Raw genomic sequence first — 23,717 nt, forward strand, 5'->3', positions numbered from 1 at the left:
AGTAGAAGACATGAGGATTATAGTGACACAACTTAAGTTTTATTAATCCACAAGGGAAAGAAAAGATAATTAAAAATTTTAGGACCAATGGAAGGCAGTCATCGCATGAACGAGCCAGCCATTTACTGAATCTGTTTTTTCCTTCTTCCCGACTTTATAGCTGATCCAATTCCTAGCTTCCCTTCCAATTAAGTATGAACAGAATGGCTGTGTCTAATCAACACAAGGCACATGCAGGGACCTGCTCACACAGACTCCAGCACTGTCCTCCCTCTGCCAAATGGATGGAGACAAGGCTGGAAACTGAAAGTCAGATACAGAAGTCTGCAAATTACCACCAGTATCAGAACCAACTGCCAGTCAGAAGCAATCATTTGGGGTTTAACATGAGCACACAATATTTGTGTTTAAGCCTGCTGATATGACATTAACTAAACAAGCTATACGAGATAGCCTTGGTCCAAATGTGAAACAGAAGTAATTATGGCATTATTATGAATAATTGAGGCTGAGAAAGAACTCATCTGAACTCTGAGTGGCACAGGGAGTGAGATATTGGATTTCAGAGGAGGCAGTCTAATTACAGACATAATACTTATGTGGAGAAAAATATTTACACAGTTATAATAATATGAATGTTGTTTATTGCTTTTCAGCCTTTAGACAAATTAAGAAGGACTTAATTAAGATTATAACATAAAATATAAATGTTAACAACTTTGATATTGCAAAAGTTCTATTCCAGCCGAGAGAATACAGAAGGAGGAAATGATTAGAAGATACACCAGAAAGAGGGAGGCCAGCCTAATTATTCTCTGTCAATGCTGTGTCTCCCATAACCCCCATAAAGCCTCACCTGGTCTTTGACTTCTGGGTCTGGCCCTGTTTCTATCATTTTTGCACCTCAGAAACCAACTCTGGGAACAGATTGCAGTGACCACGAAGGGACCCTAAGACAGAGAGGACTTGGTGGGACTGAGGATGCTGGATCTGAGCCTCTACCAGCTCGCAAACGGGGGTGGACGGCCAGCCCAAAGCCAGAACCAGAATCTTGAGATGCGGGCTTACGCCTGAGCCAAAAGAGCCAGGCTCCCAAGAGCGCCAATGAGCTGCCCCAGTTGCCTGCCACCATCGACCAATCAGGACGAGGCCCTTCCAGCCAATCAGGATGAAGCACCTCCTCCCCCTTCCCTCTTTAACCTGTTGGGTGGGAGCTGGAACTCTCCCTACATAAGCTCCGCCCCTGCAGTATTTGGAGGGGCCAGCCAAGCTGCTGTGTGTTAGCTCTCTCTCTTTAGCTCAAGCTGTGGTCCCAGTAAAGCCTTGACTGTGCCTTTGGGAGGGAGGCGGAAAAAAAAGGTATACTGTGTATTATTTATTTATTTATTTTTATTTCTAATGTTTATTTTAGAAAGAGAGAGAGTGCAGAGTGCGAGCGAGGGAGGGGTAGAGAGAGAGGGAGACACAGAATCTGAAGCAGGCTGCAGGCTCTGAGCTGTCAGCACAGATCCCAACGTGGGGCTCGAACCCATGAACCGTGATATCATGACCTGAGCTGAAGTCGGACGCTCAACCGACTGAGCCACCCAGTGCCCCTGTATTATTTAATTTTTTTAAAAAAAAATTTTTTTTTCAACGTTTATTTATTTTTGGGACAGAGAGAGACAGAGCATGAACGGGGGAGGGGCAGAGAGAGAGGGAGACAGAGAATCGGAAACAGGCTCCAGGCTCCGAGCCATCAGCCCAGAGCCTGACGCGGGGCTCGAACTCACGGACCACGAGATCGTGACCTGGCTGAAGTCGGACGCTTAACCGACTGCGCCACCCAGGCGCCCCTAATTTTTTAAAGATAATATACATAAATCTAAAATTGGGATAAACAAGACACAGTAGATGGAAGTAATAGAAGTATGTTCATACTCAAAGCAAGACGTGAATTAAAAATAATAAAAGTTAAACAATAAAACTGATTAAGAACAGTATAAGAAGTTATAATGATAACAAAAAATAGTTAAACGGTATCAGAATATCTGTGGCACAAAAGTATGGTAGTTTTGATGGGCTGTTTCTTTTCACAGCAATCCCTTTACTATTGCTTTTTTTTTTTTTTTTAAATTATGTGCACAGGCCACTTATATTAAATTTTAGTAAAATTAGGATGATATATCAACTGTCTTGTTCTAATGTCTAAGTCATAAATTTACAACCTATGTCAGCACCATTTAAAACGTCCTTACCTTTATTACAAGAAAAATATTGCTTTCCCTGCCTACATTCAAGGTGATTAGAGATACAAACAGGTTCATGAATTTATGGACTTCGGCATATTTACAAATTGAAAGTGTCTAACTATGACTTTTTGGAGAGTTTTTTCAAGTTTATTTTATTTACTTTTTGAGAGAGAGAGAAGGAGAGAGAGAGAGAGAGAGAGAATATATCCCGAGCAGGCGCCATGCTGTTGGTGCAGAGCCCAATGGAGGGCTTGAAGTCACAAATGGTGAAATCATAACCTGAACTGAAATCACGAGTCGGCTGCTTAATCAACTGAGCCACTGAGGTGACCCTACAACTGTGATCTCTAAATGCTTTTCTATAGCAGTTCACAGGAATTGTGTACAAAATAGAGGCTAACCTATGAAGTGAAGACTATAAAACAAACAAACCAACAAACAACAAGTTATTTAGGACCGCTTGTGATTGGGAATGTCCAGAGCTATGACTTCTAGGGATCTCTGCTCTGCAATGTTAAGACGTATTTTGTGAAGCACTTTGCAAATACAAAGTGTTCTGTCATTGGAAGCATTAGGGCGCATCAGAGCTGATGTTTGGGGAAGCAAGAGAATGCATCTCTGGCTGGAGTGGACTAGTGTTTGCTTGGAGCTGGCTTATTTCAAATAGCATATGCCTGATGCAACTGTCCTATAGTTTATGCTTTGCACAAACTATCCTAATCTCTTCCAGGCCCAGCCAGAGCTCATGTCCCCAAATGTCCCTTATGTCTACATATTCCCTTTGTGGTTGGATTCCTAGATTTAGGCAGCTGGTGTAAGTTCACAATGATACTTAAAAAATGAAGTCCAGAGTCAGAGAGTTGCAGGGTCTAAAGAAAGGTGCGAAAGGAGTGACTTACCCACCTCATTCTGGACTCACATGACATAAGGATCACTTCTACCTGAGGGTTCTTCGGATCAGATCATTGTTTCTTAAGAAGGAGCATTTTCTGAATGCAGCTCCTTACCTACTTCCTTTCTACCTTCTTGTATGATCATGCCATAAATCTGGAGACAACTGCTGGTCGTTCAGTTTGCATTCAAGAAGAATCCCTCCTCTTTTGGATTTCATACTCTGTGGCCCTCCAGTGTCCTGGGGACCTAAGTAATTTGTCATATAACCTGGGCCCTCATGTTATAGTCTATTTTATTTAATAAAACAGTAGGGGAAGCCGAAAGCAAATTGAGAAGGCACTCCAATCCTGAGCTGAGAGCATCTGTTATTGGATCTCTGAGTTCCCTTTTATATTTCTCCTCTAAATGCCCACCGTAACTGAACACACAGGAACAGCAAATCTTTGCAAAGATTCCAGGAGCAACAGGCAATAATGAAATAGAATTAAAGAAGATCTAGACATTAAGTTGAAAACTCTAGGATAAATGAAGAAGACTGATCTATGATAGCTCCAGAAGAACAATATCTGAAGTCTCATCCTGAGGAGAAGTCAGTTTGATGCTGGGCTCCCATTCAGAGGAAGAGCTGGCTGGCCTCCCATTTTATTATGTATTGATTTTATTAAATAGATGATTCTATCATTTTTACTTAAAGAGTATCACGTGACTCTAGAAATGATACACACCTTTAAGTGCCATTGTTCAGGTTAAAGGCTGCCACTTGGAGTTCTATATACATTTTTCAACACCAGCGAAAAGTCATTGTAATGGGATCATAGTGGTGTTACCGTTAGCATCGCTATCAATCCTCCAGCAATTCCCAGAACTAAATAACTAGAATGTTGGGGAAGCAGAAAATATACTCATTTAATTTTTATAAATTATCTAAACCCACTTTCCTGAAATTCATTTATGTCTCTCCTAGATATGCTACATCTACACATTTATAAGAATTAGATCATTGATTTCTTTTTCCTTATGATTCAGTTATCCAATTCAATGACAAACTGTGATGCAGCCTTCAAACTTGTTTCATAAAATAATTATATCTAATTTAATGCCCTTTGAAATGCTACTAGCCCAAGCACTGGGAAAAGCAAAATGTAAGCAAAATGCAATAATCTGTAACAGAGGAGAAAAAATATTTATCCTGATAAAAGCATCTTAATATTGGTGGAATTTAATAAATTGGCGACAGAATAAGAATGGTTATGAGCTTACAGTTATATTAACTTTGACTTTAAAAAGGCTTATAATTGTGGAATTAGCAAGGACCCTTCAGTTAAGAAGAAACCTCCTTGGGGGAGTGTGGGCAAGAAACAAGCTGTCACGGCAACTGCTAATATTTATTTTTGCATTTCCAAACAAATATTAATTATTTGCTTCTCAACATGTTTCTATACCTCTATTAAGTTCTTGAATGGGAGAAACAGAGCAGTGAGGGGAAATAGCTGTAGACTACGCTAAATTTCAAGGTAGAGAGGAATCAAAGATATAGTTACGACGTTTGTATGACTAGAGACTAGAGGAGTTCAAGAAAAAATATTAAGACATTATGTTCAGATATAAACTAGCAACAAAATAAATGCTACAGACAAAAGGACTTTGTTAAAAAGCAATCTCAAAAGAGGCTGCAATGTAAGGAATGACAGAAATTTGGACATGAGTGTGAACTTGAAAACTTAGTAGATTTATGGCCATAGGGGAGATAAACATAGCAGGACAAAAGAGCAAAATTGTGGAATTAAGCATGGAGTGGTATGTCGGGAAGGAATTCTTTGGGAAAAGCACCCTGGTTTTTAGGGTTTACCAATTTCTGTGGCACAAACTGCCCCCCCGCCCCAGCCATGGTATGAGGAATGCAGAGCAAAAGAGATGATACAGTCAGTGGCTTTGAGAAAAGCCAGCACCAGTCAGCCCTGACACAACATCACATGTGGGGAGAAATGCTTTAAGTCTGTGTCTGAGAACACGGACAGATAACATTTACAGTCCAGTTAAGCCAGGGTTATCATGAGGCACGTTGGCAGCCATGTTGAAGAGTTGGCTCTCCATTCCTCTGGAATCACTGATGGGGTCTGGCTGAGAGAGAAAGGGGTAAGGAAGATGTGTTTCTTGGAAAGAAGGAGTAGCGAGTAGAATGTCTGACGGAGGCTGAGATTCTGTGCATGGAGCTCATTTAGCCAACTTGAAGTGGGTCTGGGTGAAAAGAAAACAAGAAAGCTAACTGGAACAGTGCAGTAGGACAGGGAACAGAGGTTAGCAAAAGACAGTGAGAAAGGAAAAAGCTGGCATACAGGGAATAATAGAACAAAGCTGGAGTAGCTCCAGTGTTTCTCCAGAGTGGTTGGGAACAATGGTGGGGACAAGGAAGAAAGCATATATTTTAGGAGATCCAAGTGGTATCCTTAAATGGGATCCATTAGTTGAGGAGAACTGGTGAGAAAACAAGGGAAATGGGACAAAGGTCTGGATTTTGAGTATGTCGCTCTTTTGACAAGATGGAAAATAACAGCCCTAAGAAGAAAGAGAGAGTGAGAGAGACAACAGACTTCAGAAACACACATTGAAATAAGCATGCCCAGAGGAAAAACAGACACTTGCAACAGATAACTTTCCTGGTGGGGTTTTCTTTAGGGAAGAGGAAGAATTTGAACATGCTAAACCTGAATGCCATCAACTACGAGCTAGAACACCTTGAGCAAGTCACATTCCTTAACCTCGGACCCCTCAGCCGCAAAATGAGTCTTTAATAAAATACCTATTTGAGACAATGAAACGTGGAAAGTCATGCCTGGCCCATCATAAGCCATCGGTAGGTACTAGCTCCCAGCGGGAGTGAGGTAACTGTGGCAGCAATATGCCATCATCCCGTAATTAGCATCAGGGAGACCTTAGGAGACCACAATATTTAACAGAAAAAAATTTTTTTAAAAGAGGGGCGCCTGTCTGGCTCAGTCGGTTGAGCTTCTGACTTTGGCTCAGGTCATGATCTCACGCTCTGTGAGTTCGAGTCCCGTGTCGGGCTCTGTGCTGACAGCTCAGAGCCTGAAGCCTGCTTCAGATTCTGTGTCTCCCTCTCTCTCTGACCCTCCCCCGTTCATGCTCTGTCTCTCTCTGTCTGAAAAGTAAATAAACATTAACATTTTTTTTTTTAATTTTTAAAGAAAGCGTTCATTAAATAGCAGAGGCTAAACTATAAGCATTCCGATGATAACTGAACGCTGCCCTACGCGACTTGTAGCCGGCGCTGTGAGTTTGGACTCATGCTGGAGAGCATGGATTAGAAGCCAGACTTGGGTGAATCTTCAGACGTCACATGCAAACTGTCCCTGGAACCTTTTGAAAACAAAAATTCTGTTTCTTCATCTGTTACATGTTACATGAGCGTCCGTGCTTACCATTCCCACGGCTGTTTTGAGCATTAAATGGTATGATCCAAGTACAGCGCTCAGCACGTTTTCTGGCCTCACATCAAGGCCGTAATAAATGTTGGCCACGCTTTTATTTTTGAAACCCTGTGATGAGTTTTTCTCGGGAAAGTCAGAACTTGAGAGTGACAGTAGGCTCTTTCCTAAAGTTAATGGATCAGTAAAGTAGTGTTATGGAAAAGGTTAAACATTGCAGGGCGTCGGGAAAGTAATGCTAACCTTGCCCCCAAATCATGCCGCTGAACATTTGGATAGAGTGTGTTCCTTCATGATCAACTTATTTGAAAGGTCTAAGAGTGTTCAAAAAGTCTTTAAAAGGTATAATTTAATTATCAAGTGGTGCCTGTCATTTTTAATGAGAACAAAATGTAAAAAAGGAGCCGTCCAATCAAGAAGGACATCAATGTGCATGGTAAATCTTAGCATGCTATGACAGCAAGTGATAACATTATGCAGAAAGCCATAGAATGTGAGAAACAGAACGAAGAAAAATTCGGATGTTTAAGGAACACATGTAAATTTCTTATCAGCTTTACAGAGCCCAGTGATGGCTTCCTGGGTTACATGTAACATTGACTTCTAGGAACAGAATAAGCTGGCATGGTAAGACCCAGCAGGACGCGAATTCTTTTTTGTCTACTGGAAACTTATTCCATCAGTACCAAAGCCTTAGTCTGGGTTCACGACACATGTGGTCATATGGTACGTACCCCTGCAAAATGGAGCTGGAAAGTCCCAGGAAGCACCATTCCCAGGGCTGACGATGCAGGTCAGAATCGCATGGCCTTCCAAGATATAGCCAGAGAGACAGCTGTACCGGATTTTGTCTCCTATGTTGAATCTTGTGCCGTGGAGAACTCCTTTCAGTATCTCCCCAGGATTTCCACATGTATGGCTGGGTAAAACTATTAAAAGAGAAATGGGAGAAAGGCAGAAAAGTGAGAGATTTTTCTGGTGAGATCAACTTATCGCCCAAAGCCTGCACTGCATTTGAACTATTCAGATTAGCAAAGCTAACGCAAAACCATTTTCATCTTCCCTGAAAAAATAGAGAAAATGTATTCTTTTTTTTAATAACGTCTGCCATTTAACCCTTTATAAGAGTATTTTAAAAGTATAAATAAATGCAGTTTGAGAAGACGCAGAAATACAGTTCTGCATACAGTATTGTAGACGATGTCTACATTATTTTTCTAATTATGAGATTCTCCACTCTCACGGAGTTGGCAGACAGATAACACGGTAGGATATGGACAGCTATCCGAAATACAGCACGGATGAATATTCATGCCATATTTATCTTCCCTCCTTTAGGACCAGCACAACCAAATACACATCACTAATTGACGTTAGTTGACATTTTATGGATAAATCACTGAATTAAAGAATAAATGGAAGATTTCATTCGTGAATCTGGTAGGCTTAAAAATGCACCACTTGTGGGGCGCCTGGGTGGCGCAGTCGGTTGAGCGTCCGACTTCAGCCAGGTCACGATCTCGCGGTCCGTGAGTTCGAGCCCCGCGTCGGGCTCTGGGCTGATGGCTCAGAGCCTGGAGCCTGTTTCCGATTCTGTGTCTCCCTCTCTCTCTGCCCCTCCCCCGTTCATGCTCTGTCTCTCTCTGTACCAAAAATAAATAAAAACGTTGAAAAAAATTTAAAAAAAAAATGCACCACTTGTATATTCCAACTTATCTGTTAGGTTCATGCATTTATAGTGTCTGATTCACAACGAAGTTTTAGCCATCAGTTTTGACAAATCAAGTATTATATTCATTTGCTTGTCAGTAAGAAAGCCTCGATTCCATTCTTTCTTGACCTGCTCGTTTTTTATGTGGATAGGATACTCTGCCTGAGAATTCAACTGTCTTGAAACCTCATCGATAGGAGACCATTCCATACTCTGAACATAATTTCCAACCTAGGTGATTCACTATTGGGTTACATGGGTGAAGTTGATGACTGTTGGTTATGGTCTATATCTTTCTGGTTTAAATTTCGCATCTGAGGGGTGCCTGGATGGCTTGGTCGGTTAAGCGTCCGACTTCGGCTCACGTCATGATCTCACGGTCCGTGAGTTCGAGCCCCGCATCGGGCTCTGGGCTGACAGCTCAGAGCCTGGAGCCTGTTTCAGATTCTGTGTCTCCCTCTCTCTCTGACCCTCCCCCGTTCATGCTGTGTCTCTCTCTGTCTCAAAAATAAAATAAAAACGTTAAAAAAAATTAAAAAAAAATTTCGCATCTGACCAGTAAGTCAGAGCTATCATGATGTAGTGAAATAAACCAAGGAGACTATCACTTAAAAAAGAAATGAGTTCCAAAAAACATTTCCAATAAACAAATTTTATTATTTTATGTGTCTATCCTTTTTTTAACATGGACATTGGAAGTGTATTTTGGTATATATGTATAAATATTGCAATATACTCTGTTTTCTTTGGTTGAAAAATGGAGAAATAAAACTTTACCAGTGAATGGAGAGGAAATTTAAGTGATTTCCAAAATTATTTCTATTACAAAATTACTTAAATGTGTATAAAATAAGCTTAGAGAAACACTTAGAAAACAACCACTACCACTTGGATATTTAATATTGACATGTTTACGAAATCACTGCCTACATAGTCAAAGTGTTCTCAGTTCTAGTTTTTAAAAAATAGTTTGTGAAACCAGTCTACAGAAACCTCTTTAACACAATAGAAAATAGTTCACTATGATCCACAATATTCTTTGTTGTCTTTTATAAAAAAGAAAGCCTGTATTTAATTCCACATTCACTATCGCTAAGTCAAGGGGTATTTTTAAAATGTTCTTTAAAAAGACTGTTTGGCATTTAACTGTCTCTGGCTTTTCTAAGGTAGAAATGATTTCAGTTCATAACTCAGGATGCCTGCCCTCCGACAGAAGCTAGGGATCTGACAGCCAGAGACAGGCAAGGCAGGGCTGAATTTCTACCATCAATGGAGAGAGAGAGGTAGGGGTGGGGGAACTATGTACATATGAATGCTTTCGGTGTTTTCCTTCCTTGTCCAAGAATATTCGGAATTAACAAATCCTTCCTTGCCATTTTTTTCAAGGGCCTTTATTATGTTCATTAAGTGCTAAGACTTATTAGAAGATACATATTCACTTTAGATTGTGTCCAGAAAATGGTCTCCCCGAAGGCAAGAATTATCAGTGTAAATCTGTCAAAAAATTTTAACATCAGCTTTTACACGTGACTGCTTTCAGAACTGGAAAAGACAAATGAACCATTCTGAAAGTTGAATGTGGCCTGTACAACTTTTCTATCCATTTGTCTATTAAAAACAGCAAGAAATCATTTTTAACGATTAGCTTTTGCACAGATAACATAATTGACTTTTGTACAGAAAGACCACAGTAACCAAAGTACAATAGGAAAGAGATCACACGATGTGGCTGCTGCATGAACAAACATCATTCTGTGTTATCTGTGTGATACCCATTTACTACATTTAAAGAAATGTGAAATGCCTTATGTAAAACTTGACTGTGCACTGATAATTGCTGGGAAGTGTATAATTGCATGGACTTTGAAATGCTTAAGAGAAACAAAAAGAAAAATCATTCCTGAAAATAAGGATCTCCCCAAGCAGACTTCTGAAAAGAAAACATCCATGCCTTGAAACTTTTAACAGAGTCTAATGGAACAGTTGGAAACAGACAAATGATGAAATTCAGGAAGGAAATAATTTTGGCCATTCTAGATCATCAAACTAAGAGAGCTATATTTAATAGGATACAATGCAGATGTTAAAAAGTATTGACTGCCAAAGGAAAAAAATCGCAGTAGGTGGACAATGTATCGTGCCCAGAATGCACATCACATCTCAAATAGCACGGAAGACGTAAGGGATCTTCCTCAGGTGCGGGGGTCAGGCTTCCAGGGAGAGCAGTGACTATGGTACTGCTCATGCCCATCAAAGCCCTGTGCAGAGATGGGCATCTCTGCCTCCCCTTCTGTCAACTGTTCCCGGGCACCTTAGACATCTCCTTTTTTGTTCCTGTCTACAGATTTGTCTTTATTTTAACATCTTGACAATTGCATTCAAATTCAGAAAACGTTCACCCAACACATATTATTTGCACAGCCTTGTTTTCAACCAACACCAAAATGGAACGGAAAGAGAATGGGATTTAAGACTCTTCTTTTGCTCTCTTATTAGCTCTGTTAATCTACCAAAAACGTGCCTTCATCAGTATTTATTTCACGGGGCACAGTGTGAGGATTGAACGAGTCAATGCAGGTCTCAAAATACCTGCTCTGTGTGACTCTACCATTGGATTACATTCCAACCGACCACCTCCCGTTTAGACCTGGAATTGCCCTTACATCTGTGTCTATATGGTGTCTAGAATAATGTCCAGCTCTCAGCAGGAACTTGCTAAATCTATATTTGCTCAATCAAGTGCTAAATATGAATATGAATGTAGCGTACCTCATGTATTCTTCTAGATCTATGTACAACTAAGAGTCACAGTTTGTAGCCTGACGGAAACAGAAAAAAAGCAAATGAGTTTTCAAGAACCAACTGAATGAGGTGACATTTCAGAAACAATGAATCAGCAACAAATTGTCACTTTAAGCCACTTTTCTCCCGATTTAGCTAAAAATGTAAACAGGATGCAGAGGCTTAAAATGAATTAACATTTTATAAGGCAAAATAACTTAGCAAATGGGAAAAAGTGATTAAAAACTAACTTTTAAGGTTTAAAGTCACTGATTGGTGGGACAAAATTATAAGTTTATGATTTGGGGAATTTGGGGAATAATTTATGATTTTAGGGAAAAATATTAAAGTTTTACTGTGAACAATTGCAACACGCAAATAGAAAAAGTTGAAGATGAATTCAAATATTAACTTCCAGTTTCAAAGAACACAGCAAAAATGCACTTATTATAAAAACATTTTCAAGTTCATTAAGCCATTATCAAAACCCCTCAATTGTGAAAAAAAAAAAAATGGATGAAAATAATTATACCTCTATGCAAAGATTTAAGACAAAGACATGTAAAACTTGCCAAAGATCCAGGGGCTGGGAAAAACTAATGTAAAATAAACTCAACCCGAATGGCATTTCTGCCAATTTCATTTTAACTAATTTTTTACCCAGTTTCCCTGAAGATCATGAATGTCCCTTTGTGTCTCCCATGGTAATGAGTACACATTAAGTATTTAGTAAATACTTATTGAATTGACTTGAACTCTAATTTTAATTCCCTTAAATCCTCCCTTGAAGTCATTTGCACTCTTTCCCATGGATGCTTTAAGAAAGAAATTCTTATTTGGGTAATGGGAATTCAGCACCCAGTGCATACATTTGGTAATGGGAAAGTGTTTTCTTGAAAGGCGCTCAGGGCACAGTTCCTTCTTCCCATGGCAGACCTCATTCCACCAGATCTCATGAAGCCAAGTTTGTATACCCAGGGCTTGAAACACGGGTTGTCATTCTAATTACCCTCATGGAGATTCCCTCCATAACGCTCTTGATTTGGCAAGTGCATATGGTCACAACTCAGTGACCTCATTAGGCTATCACGTCAACCTTTAACCCAACTGTTTAAATGATGAAATGGATGTCATATCAAATCCTCTTCCAGAAGAAAAGCGAAAACATGATGCCAAAATAAAGTACAGCATTAATATTCATTATGGATGGACAAAAGACTAGTGAACAGAAGTCTGAAATTCATCAGAAGAGAGGCAGCATTTTTCACAGCCTGTGCACGACCAGTGAAATTTCACTGGGCGCGATCATTTGGAAACCAGGTCCCAGAGGGTAAATGTCAACCTCTTTGTTTACACTTTGCCTTTCCTGGACTCTCACTGCAGCTCAAGGAAATAAAACTTCAAATACCCACCTGACACACAACACTTGAAATGTAAACTAACGATAAGAGATGCGCTTGTCTGCGGACTGTGTGCTCTGCAACATCCCCCCTCCCCCCCACCCCTGACCACAAACTTTGGGAAGGGTTAGAAAAATATGGTTATATAATTTTCAGAAACCCTTTAAAAATCAGATTTACAAGTCTTGAAACCTGACATCTATTCTTGGTACAGACTCTCAAAATCATAGGCAGTTTCTGAAACAGGAAGACGGAGAGACCAGAGTTACATGTCTCAAAGATCATGAGGATTTCCCGGTAGGCAGCGATGAATGCTTTCTGCTTCTAAAGTCACGGTCTTCATGGTGGAGGTGAGATACTGCATGAACACCATTACTTTGAAAAGTGACAGAAGCTATAACAGGAGAATTAAAAAAGGGTGTGAGAGTTAGGTATATTTAAAAGTGGTAAGATTTGGCCAAATTAGAGTGGAAAGTTCATCTCTAAACAAGGGAAGTAGTCAAATATGTCTGTAGCAAGGAAAGTCTATCGCGCAGGTTATGGGAAAAGGATGGGCTACCAGACAGACTTGTGCTTCTCCTTCAGAAACAGACTGTTCAGTTTTGGACAAATTACCCAAATCTCAGTTTCCATGTCTTGACAGGGGGGCAGGAGGGATGAAAATCAAAGCGTCTGATGGGTATGTGTGAAACATAAATGAAACAATGCAGATTGAACAGCTACCAGCACAATTGGGACAGAATGAATGATCGATAATACATTTACAATTCTTATTTTCCCAATTCTAAAGCACCATGGAAACTTTTAGGGAAATAATGGAAGTTTTAAAATATACAGTGGTTCTAATATATACCAGCTTCAGATACAATAAAGCTAGAAAAAAGTCTGTGTGTGGGGTGTCAATATCATCTCTAAAATGGGAACATGGTTATTAAAATGGAGAGCCAAGGAGAAAGACATCCCAGTTCTATTTGAAGCCATATGAATTCTACCTATTATTCATGTTTTATTATAGTAGTAATACTCATATAGCACACACTATGAACTAGACACTGTTTTAAGAGGTAAACACACACACACATACACACAGACACACACACACATACAGTATGTGTGAAATAAATACTAGTATTATCCTGTTTTTATAGAGGAGGAAACTGTGGCAAAGAGAAGTCAAGTAATTTCTTCATGGCCACACAGCCGGTAAATACTGGTGGTGGGATTTGCTCATGGTGGATCCAGAATTTCTACCCTTCAGACTACAATAAACTTTCTTATGAGCAGGTCAACATCAAAAGAAATAATGAAGATAAAATGTCTTTACATCCCTAGTGTTCTCAATGGAGCTATGTTTGATATAACAACATAGGTTATTATATCACTTAACTCTCTGCAATGGATCCTTTCATGGCCTTCTATTTTTAAGTCAAAGGCAGATGTTGTCTAAACTGCACTAATCTGGAGCCGGAATAGCCGGGCCTTTGCCATCCTAAACAACACAGGCATTGATTCAGGTAGAAGTGACTACAAAACGATGACACAAAACCCCCCGACAGATCAAGAGTTACCTATTGAGGAGGAAGCAGCAACCTTATGAAGAACTTATAGATGGTGACTCAGCAAAAGAGAATGCATAAATATGAACATGACAGCCGATGATGCAACGTAATAAATTTAGTTCTGAGCATATTATGCTTTTTGTTTTAATCTTTTCCAAGTTTTTAAATGTTCACTTATTTTTTGAGGGAGAAAGAGAGACAGAGTGTGAACAGGGAAGGGGCAGAAAGAGGGAGAGACAGAATCCGAAGCAGGCTCCAGACTCCGAGCTGTCAGCACAGAGCCCGACGGGGGGCTTGAACTCACGAACCGTGAGATCATGACTTGAGCTGAAGTTGGATGCCCCAGCACTTTTTGTTTTAAATCTGTGCAGTGTGTCTATTTGCATACCCTAGAGTCCACAAGAAAAGGACTACAAATACTGCTAAGTTTCTTCTGACTGGAAGAACAGCAGTGGAAGGAGCTGAAGGAAAAGAGGCTGGGAGCCCAGAGTTAAATCCTGTGGTCTAATGCCCGAAATTAGGGAGTCAGGCAAACAGTCATTCAACTCAAAAGAAAAATGACCCAAAGTTAAGAGTCAGACCACGCAGAGAGCCCGGTAGTCAAGCTTAGAAACAGTCATGGAAAAATGGATGCCTGGTAATATCGAAGGTTGAAAAGTCATCGTAAGTGATTGACATACGAAAAGAGCATAGCAATAAGGAACAACACAAGATGTACTTTTCAATTGTCCTGGAATTTTCAAAGAGGAAATGATGCATACATTATCAGATAACTGTGCATATACTCAAGCCACATGGTACATTACGGACATGGTCATTAACTTGTAAATCATTTTTTAAAAAATTTAATATTTATTTATTTTTGAAAGGTGGGGGGCAGAGAGAGAAGGAGAGAGGGAGAGAGAATCCCAAGTAGGCTCTACACTGCCAGTGCAGGGTGCAGTGTGGGACTCGATCCCACCAACTGTAAGATTATGACCTGACCCAAAATCAAGAGTTGGTGCTTGACCCACTGAGCTACCTAGATGCCCCAACTTGTAAATTATTTTTATGGCCATTTTTCTTTCTTCTTCCCAAAAGTGAAGTTTATAATCAATAAATGGATGTTCAATCAGTTGCAAGTGTCTGAATATTTATGTAAAGCTAAGGTGAAGGTAGTTCTAACATCTGCAAAGGAATTGTAAACAAATACGACCACAAGTCCTCTTAGATGTTGGCTTAGAGAGCGAGGAAACTAGAAACCACTCAAAAACTGCTCAGAAAGAACTCATCCCTGGGTCAAATACCACTCTGATGGTGCTCTAGCACATGATATTCACGCAATGAGGATGACGCCGTCCTTTCCAGAGGTTAAATGTCACATTAAATACCATGAGGTGTGGTGAACACATTGAATTAGATCGATTCTAGGAAACAGCTCCAAATTCGTTCTTGGTCATGGCTCATTTGGTAATTCAAGTAAATAAGGATTGAAAACTCACTAGAGCATTTCCTCACTTGGCCAGGGTGGTGTATCAAGGGTTGGATTTCCCTTCCTGTCTTAATCCAGTTAAATTAAAAAAAAAAAAAAAAGTCAATATCTATGAAAAAAATAAAAGGGCTCTCAAAGCATTGGACATCATGCTGTGCTGGGACATGATCCCTGAGAGACGGGAAATAAATGACAGAGTGTCTACAATTTCTCCAGACTTACCATCTGGAGAGAGTTGCGGGCCCAAGGCACGGGGCAGGGGGACCCAGGCTGGGCCAGCAGTCTCCATGAATGAGGACAGAGGTGGGGGAGGGGGAGCCAAGGAAACTAAAAGTCACGGCACAGAGGGAGGACCCCACAGACCCACAGAGGGCCCTGTTGCGTCCGTCCGAGGTGAGTACTGACCTGTTTATGTCAGGGACACTACCCAAGGCTAGTGAAAGTGTTACTGAAAAATCATAGACAAGAGTGCTCATAATTCTCCCGGGGCTTAGAAGACTGCCTCTTCCAGGGTCAGAGCAGAAACTTCATCACTCAGTGGGCAGAAAACAGAGCCCTGAGAAGGCTAGAACGTCAGTAGTGGAGAAAAAGATCATTGTGGAGTAAAGTGCTGCATGACCCTTATTAGAAATCTTACGAGCACAAGCTCAGAGGAGGGAGAGGCTAGTGAGGCATCTAGCACTGCCTGTCGCGGTCACTGCACCTGCAGGACCCAATCTGCAGAGACCTTAGGTGAGTGACCATCTACTTAAAATTGTCACCCCAGACTCTCGACTTGCCTCAGCCTTCATCCAGCCTTCAAAAGCAATCTCCGTAAGGACCAGTTACAAGAAACGCAGCTACATTCAAGAAGTAAGCTCAAGAATGTTTTTGAGAATACAAAAATAGGCCGCAGCCACCGAAATAAGATTCACCAGGTCTGTTGTCCAACCGAGAATTACCAAGCTTGCAAGAAAGGAAGGAAATACAATTCATAATGAGGAAAACAAAAATTAGCCAGAAACGACAGAGAGGGTTCCATTAGTAGGTGATATTAAAACTGGTATATTAACTGTATCCCATGTGCGCAAGTAAGATTGGACGTGTTAACTAGACATAGGCAAGGCAGGTAGAGATGGTGACATTGGATTAAAGAATAAAACCAAAGGCACCCTGACTTCAAGACACACACTCGGAATACAAATACACAAGCAGATAGAAGCAAAGTGTTGGGGAACATGACCGAAAGAACAGTAACGTTAATTAAAAACACGCTCAAGTTGCTGGGGCGCCTGGGTAGTTCAGTCAGTTAAGCATCTGATTTCAGCTCAGGTCACGATCTCACGGTTCGTCAGTTCGAGCCCCGCATCGGGCTCTGTGCTGACAGCTGGGAGCCTGGAGCCTGCTTCGGATTCTGTGTCTCCCTCTCTGTCTCTGCCCCTCCCCTCCTCTTACTCTGTCCCTCTTTTTCTTTCTCTCTCTCCCTCTCAAAAATAAACATTGAGAAAAAAAATTTTTTAAAATGCTCAAGTTGCTATGTTAATAGTACACACAACAGTTTTAATGCAAAAAAGGGACGAAGAAGCTTATTTCATAATGACAGAAGTGTGAACATAATAATCCTAAGAATGTGTGAGCTTAATAAGAAAGCTTCAAAACACATGATGTAAATACTGATAGAACTGCAAGAGGGGCGCGTGGGTAGCTCAGCTGGTTACGAATCCATCTTTGGCTCAGGTCATGATCTTGCGGTTCCTGAGTTCGAGCCCCGCATTGTCTGCTGTCAGCACAGAGCCTGCTTCAGATCCTCTGTCTCCCTCTCTCTCTTCACCTACCTGCTCACACTCCCTCTCTCTTTCTCAAAAACTAATACACGTTAAAAAAAGAACTACAAGAAAATAAATGGATAAACCCCCAATTACAGTTGGAGACTTCCACACTAGTCTTGCAACTGAAAGAACCAGTCTACAGAAAATCAAGAGGTAGCAGGCTTGAACAGCCCTATCCATCACCTTATAATAAAATAAGGGATATTTGAAAATATTTGAGCTAGACTGACATGGTAAAAAAGCATGGTGTTTAGGGTGCATCAAAAACTATGCTCAGATGGAAATTTATAGCATACAACATTTATAACCTAAAAGAAGAAAGATCGAGAACAAATCTCTTTAGGTCTCCAGCATGAGTAGCCTGAAAAGGAAAAAACCAATGAACCCAAAGAAATAAACACTGAAGACAAAAGTAGGCATTATCCCTCAATAGTGTTGTTAACAATGTCGATATATTTCATGCCCCCTCCTCCAAGCAGTCCTCACTGTGTCCCAAGTTGTTGTTATTAGCGATGAGGCCCCAAATGTGCTCAGGCCACAAACCCCACTGAGAGGTGGCTCGCAGTCTGGGAGGTAGCACATGAGGACTCAAGTGGCTTCAGAACCCGTGTAGAAGCTCGTACCAAGTTCTGAGAGAGGAAGCAGGATCTGTGAATGTCTGAACCAAAGAAGCATCGTAAAGGAGGAAAAGCATCTATCTCCCTGTCCGTGTCCATCTCTGTGTCTGCCTCCATCTCCAGTAGACTTCTGGAAAGGAGCTGCAAACAGGCCAAACACGAAGCGTGGAGACAGGAAACGCTTTGGCGGCAGAGGTTCTGGAAAGCACTTGCTCGTGCGGGTGGTCTGCAGGGGCCGCTGGGTGGACATCAAGAAAAGGTGGAACGAACGCAGACTGGTCACACTGGAGTTATGGAAGCCTGGACGCATTTCACCGGCTTACCAGTGGCGGGCTGTAGGTGACGGTGCACATTTATTTCAGGGTTCCCAATTACAGATTTAATTATGAAAAATAATAATGGTGACCACTGCTAGGCATCTTGTCAGCACTCAGATGCCTTACATGCTGCCGCTAATCCTCACAACTCTCCCAGAGAGGCATCGTTAAACCCAACCTTATCTGTAAAGAAGGTGTGACCAGGGCCACCTGGGTGGCTCAGTCGGTTAAGTATCTAACTCTTGATTTAACAAGCTGGAGATCCAGAAACTGGGTCCTTGTTCTGTCTTGCCCGTTGTGTCTCCCTTTGCGATATCCTATTTCCGTGTTCATCTTAATAGTGACACACACGAGGATAGGCAGGTGACTCTCCCATTGTAAAAGTTGAGGATTTTGCGCAGCTGCCAGTATTTCAAAGGCATCTAAGTTCTGATGTCTTTCTCAACACTTCTTCCCGCAAATTGAAAAATGTGAATACCAAGGGGAAAATCTGAGAGAGCGTCTTCGAACATTAATGCAAAACATAAAGATTAAACAGAATGTGTTTCTTATTTATCGTTTCCTTAGTAGGGTATGGTCTTAAGACAAGCCACAGAAAAACCCACCCAACTTTCTTCTATTCCAAACTCTAGGTCTAGGGTTCTTGACCACAAGAGACTCGACTTGATAGAATTATAGAGGCTCATCTGTGAGGCCAGTGACCCCCTCCAGAGGGGGCAAGAGAGTGGCCGGGATCAGCCAGCTTCCTTTTTCCCTGTGATCCTACCACTGATGAGCCGAGTCCCTGGAAACATGACTCAATGTAGGTCTCTGTATTTCTCCAGGTAAGTGAGCAGAACTATGGCCTGGTTCCCTGGGAGAGGCTGCTGACACAGAGCTTGGAGCACAGCAGGTGACCTGGTGGGGCCTGCAGGTTGCACCTGTGGGGGAGGGCAGGAAGCTGGACTGGGCAGAGAGAGACATTAAGTGTATGTCCTGAGGTCATGACAGAGGCTTCGGCCGGTCCCACGGGAGGCTCTGGGGCTGAGCTGGTCTCTCAGCACTGCCTCAAATTACAGTCTTTTCGGCAGCACAGCCCCGTGGCAGATGTTGGTTGTTCCCTGGACAGGTGTCACCCGACACAAGGTGGGAACTTAGGCAGGGACCAATTTCTGGAGTGGGTCTCAGGCAAGAGATTCCAGCTACCAGACCTCCCCCCCATGAAAGTTTAATTCTGTTCTTAAAAATTTCACCATGGGATCTGAAACTATCCATCTTTAACATCAAGTTCATTAAGGTGTTTTTTGTTTTTTGTTTTTTAATTTCCTATGCTATACCTAAACTACCTTCGGGTTTATAAGAAAAGCTGTGAGGGAAATCTTTCAAGGGATAGTTTACAGATAACAAAGAAGGTGGTGGGAAGAAAGGTAGCGTGTCCTTTTTCCGCGTGATGCCCTTCGTTACTGCCACCCGGGGCGTGGACGTGGAATGACACAAGAGCACTGGGGCCCAGCTCAGAGGAGCAGAGATGGTGGCCAACCAGCTGTAGCACCCACCACCCCCAAAACACAGAGGGAGGCGGTCTCTTACTTTTTCCCGACATTACAAAAGGAAGGTTATCCTTGCAGAGGGAGGCAGACGAGAAGACTATCATGTGTGTGTGATATGAGCAGATGAAATGTTTCAAGGACACTATAATTTAGACCAGTGCTGAGTTAGTGCTAATCAATGGAAAGCGGTGACAGCAGGTGGGAGGGAACTGGCTAGGAGGAATCTGACAAAGCTCCTGACGCCCAGTGGAAGCCCTGAGTGGAACAGGTGACAAGCCAGCTGAGCCTGAAGGAGAGCAAGTGACCACAGGAAGCAGTGCCAGTAAGGGTTCAAAGGTAGAAGAGACAACTTTTCCGAAGCAAACTCAGTAATACGTGTGCTATTGGCGGTGACTTCGAAAAAAGGCAAGCTACCCGTAGGAAGAAGATGAGAGCAGAAATAACATTAAGGAGATAAACCACCACTCAAAGCAATAGCCGTAAGATCCAAAGACTAAAATAAAACATGAGAACACAAGTGACCTATAAAACACAAGGACTAGACGACGTACACGGAGATGATTTTCAGACATTACAAGAGATAGCTTACTTCATCAGCCACTTTCCCTTTCTGGCTCTGGACATCACTTTTAGCCTTTTTATTTTCGTAAATGAACACCTTTATGGCTATACTTATGTCATATAAACACACACACTTCTTATAAATTGCATACCAAATATATACATTGGAGTAATTCAAATCAAGTATACTAAATTCCTATTTAAGAAAATGAACCTAATTTAAAACAAGGGTTCTACAATTTTATTCGGGTAGAAAATTTGGGTTTTGTGAAGATTAAACTTTAAAATCACTTCTAATTTTAACACATATTTGTATGGAAAATAATAAAAGGGGCTTAACAATTTATAAAGTCATGTGGCATCATATGTTATTTCTAATTGATGAATTCTTGGCTGTCACTCAGTCTAACCCGATTTAATTTTTCTTTTATGCGCTGGCAGTTACCTTCTAAAAATAGTCTTAAATTAAAGTTATGGATATAAACAGTTTCAGCTTAGCAGGCGTTGGTATATTACTAATTTATGATTTTCATATTAATTTGAACCTAAAAGCTTTTTTCATGATTGAATTCATATTAATAGCTCAAGCTTTATGAAAAAGCATCGTTTGCAACAGGTAAATCATATTTGTCTGTCACATACTATATCCATATATATATATATATATAAATAATAGATATTATTATATACAGAGTCTGATATATATAACAGACTTCAACTTCTTCCAACTTCTGAACACCTATTGTTGATTCTAAATACAGCAAAGCCTTGGATTCTGAGTAACTTGTTCTGCGAGTGTTCCATATGCCCAGCAAACATTTCTAATAAATTTTAGCTTGATAAACGAGCGATGTCTTGCAGTACGGGTAGCAGGCAACACCGAATGTCACGTGATCACAAGTAAGCCAATGGTTCTTGAAATTCCCTCGGCTCTACGAATGCTTTGGGTGACCAGTGTGTTTCTGGAATGAATTATGCTCACAAACCCAAGTTTTACTGCAATTCTGTCACCACAAAAAAAACACTGTAAGGATAAAATTAATATATAATGTAAAGGTTAATTCTATATGGTTTTTAAATCATTTTGTATATATCATGTATAAGTGTAATTATTTAAATGTAATTCTTGGGCTGAGAAGGAGGTGAGCTAGCAGTAATTAAATGGTATACACGGTACACAAGGGGCTGTTTCCCCGAATTCCTGCACGACCGAGGGGCAGGTAATCAAGATGAGGAAGTAAATGGGCAAAATCCAAGATGGAGGCTCCTTTCTAAGTCCCCCTTGTCTGATTCAGACCCCACGCCCCTTTCTCATCCCTGAAACCATCCTGACTGGTTTGACTCAGCTCTGTGGAGTTGTCACCCACAGGAAACTGGGGTCCACCTTAATGAGCGCTTTTAATGTGGAAACAGCTGCACTGCAGACGTGGGTTCTACCCCCCTGATGACATCAGGGAAGCCTGCATCCCTCGTAAGCACCTCTCAGTTTACATCTGATGTGCAGGTGGCCTGCTGACCTGTGGTCTTTATTTCATCCCAGCCTCCTCCCTTGCTGATCTGTAAACTCCCACTCCAGCAGGGAGGACCTTGTCCCCATGCTCGCCATCCACTTACTCAATTCTCATTTCCAGTGTATGCGTGTGCTGGCTTAACAACCGTAGGAGTGCCTGAGTAGCTCAATTGGTTAAGCGTCCAACTTCAGATCAGGGCATGATCTCACAGTTCTCAGGTCGTGATCTCACAGTCTGTGAGTTCGAGCCCGGGGTCGGGCTCTGTGCTGACAGCTCAGAGCCTGGAACCTGCTTCGGATTCTCTGTCTCACTCTCTCTGCCCCTCCCCTGCTCACACTCTCTCTCTTTCAAAAATAAGTAAACATTAAAAAAAAAAAATTAAGAACTGTGAGCCCAGACCCCAGTGAGCAGAAAACACAAGCAACTTCTCAGCCAGAGTCCAGTGCCTTCAGAGGGTCCCCTTTGATTTCAGTCTTGTAGATGCCGCTCACTGTCAAAGTCCCACCCCTTCTCTCCACCTCTATGGCTCTAACCTTAAATCCGCTGCACCTTATTTTTTTCTAGTCCTCTTTGATATTCTAATTGTGCCTATGCCTGTGTACATTACCGTCCATTTTCAGCATGGCAAAAAGGGGACTTTCTAGGACACAAGTCAGGTGTGGCACTCCCCTACTGAATACATTCCAGTATATTCTAGAGCACTGGAATAAATCCCAAACCCCTTACCAGGGACCGTAATGCCCAGTGTAGTCTAGCCCCTCAATACTTCTCTGACTGTAGCCCCTAAAAGATTCATCATGCATCAGTCTCATAGGCCTTTCTCTATGGTTCTCCTAGATGACACAGCCCTTTCCCTCATCTGTGACTTTGCAGTCTATATTGCACTGCTTGTATCAGCCCCCTCAACCTAAACTTTTACGTGAGTTTACCTACTGTTCGTGGTTCAGGGCAGCTGCCTTCTACTCTTCTGTACCCTTTCACGGTTTAGTTTCTTCCAGGTACTATTGCTACTTTAAACTAGCAGAATGAGAGCAGAAGGCCTAGCTCTGTGATTCACCTTTCCGTCCACAGTACCTAAAATAACACTTAACATACGGTGGAGGCTCCATAAACTACATATTGAATAAAGGATTTCATTATTGAATGAGTAAATGCTCAAATTGGCCTCGGGTGGGAAATTCTGATTTCCAAAGAAGTGGGATTCAGAGTCTTTATCTGAAATGCCTATTAACTTTTTAGGAAAGGTCCTACAACTCAGGTAGAACTTCTAGTACTCCAAGAATAAACACAAAGCTGCTTGTACATACATCTTGAATTGATCGACATTCATATCAGTGATTAGGACTTGCCTGTTTGGAAAAAGAGAGGCACGCCACGGATCAGCAGGGAGGAAGTAACATGGCCTGAAGTTAAAAGTATGGGGAATGTGGAAACTCAGCCCTCAGTAAGGGCTTAACTCAGTAAGATGTTAGAAGTTCTTTCTCTTCCTTGGTTTTGAAGTGAACTGCCCTGAGTTAGGGCAGCATTCGTGAAAGGGAGAACCAGGGAAAAAAGGAAAGAGACACGGAGAGAAGAAAGCACCAGAAGTTTGCTGCAAATCTGCACTGTGAGCTTTGGCTTCCTAAGTAGGAAGGCTGGTGGGCACAATGGCACACTTCGTGCATTCCTTCCAAGGTCTGGCAAAGCCTAAATTCTGAAGGGTCGAGAAGGATAAGGCCAAGTAAAGTCCGATGAGGTCATTTCTTTAAATTTTGGCATGCTCCTGGAGGGCTGATTAAATCCCATGGCATAATTTAGTTAAATGAAGCTGCAAGGTTGAAAATGCCGTGGCAGAATCGAAAGCACTCTAAAAATATAAAGCAGATGCCCCATTGTCCGCGA

The 23,717-nt window shown here is 41.5% G+C and overlaps 1 protein-coding gene across 5 annotated transcripts in view; it reads right to left on the bottom strand.

The window, feature by feature from the left end:
* The window catches only part of CSMD1 (CUB and Sushi multiple domains 1), a 2,022,178-nt gene that overhangs the window by 1,030,929 nt on the left and 967,532 nt on the right, over positions 1 to 23,717 (bottom strand). For all 5 annotated transcript variants that reach the window (XM_045451804.1, XM_045451793.1, XM_045451792.1 and 2 more), the window contains one exon: positions 7,306 to 7,500. In XM_045451804.1, the coding sequence (XP_045307760.1) occupies positions 7,306 to 7,500 (195 nt within the window). The remainder of the gene's footprint in view (positions 1 to 7,305; positions 7,501 to 23,717) is intronic.

The sequence above is a fragment of the Leopardus geoffroyi genome, chromosome B1 (genome assembly GCF_018350155.1).
Source record: "Leopardus geoffroyi isolate Oge1 chromosome B1, O.geoffroyi_Oge1_pat1.0, whole genome shotgun sequence".
Lineage (NCBI taxonomy): Eukaryota > Metazoa > Chordata > Mammalia > Carnivora > Felidae > Leopardus > Leopardus geoffroyi.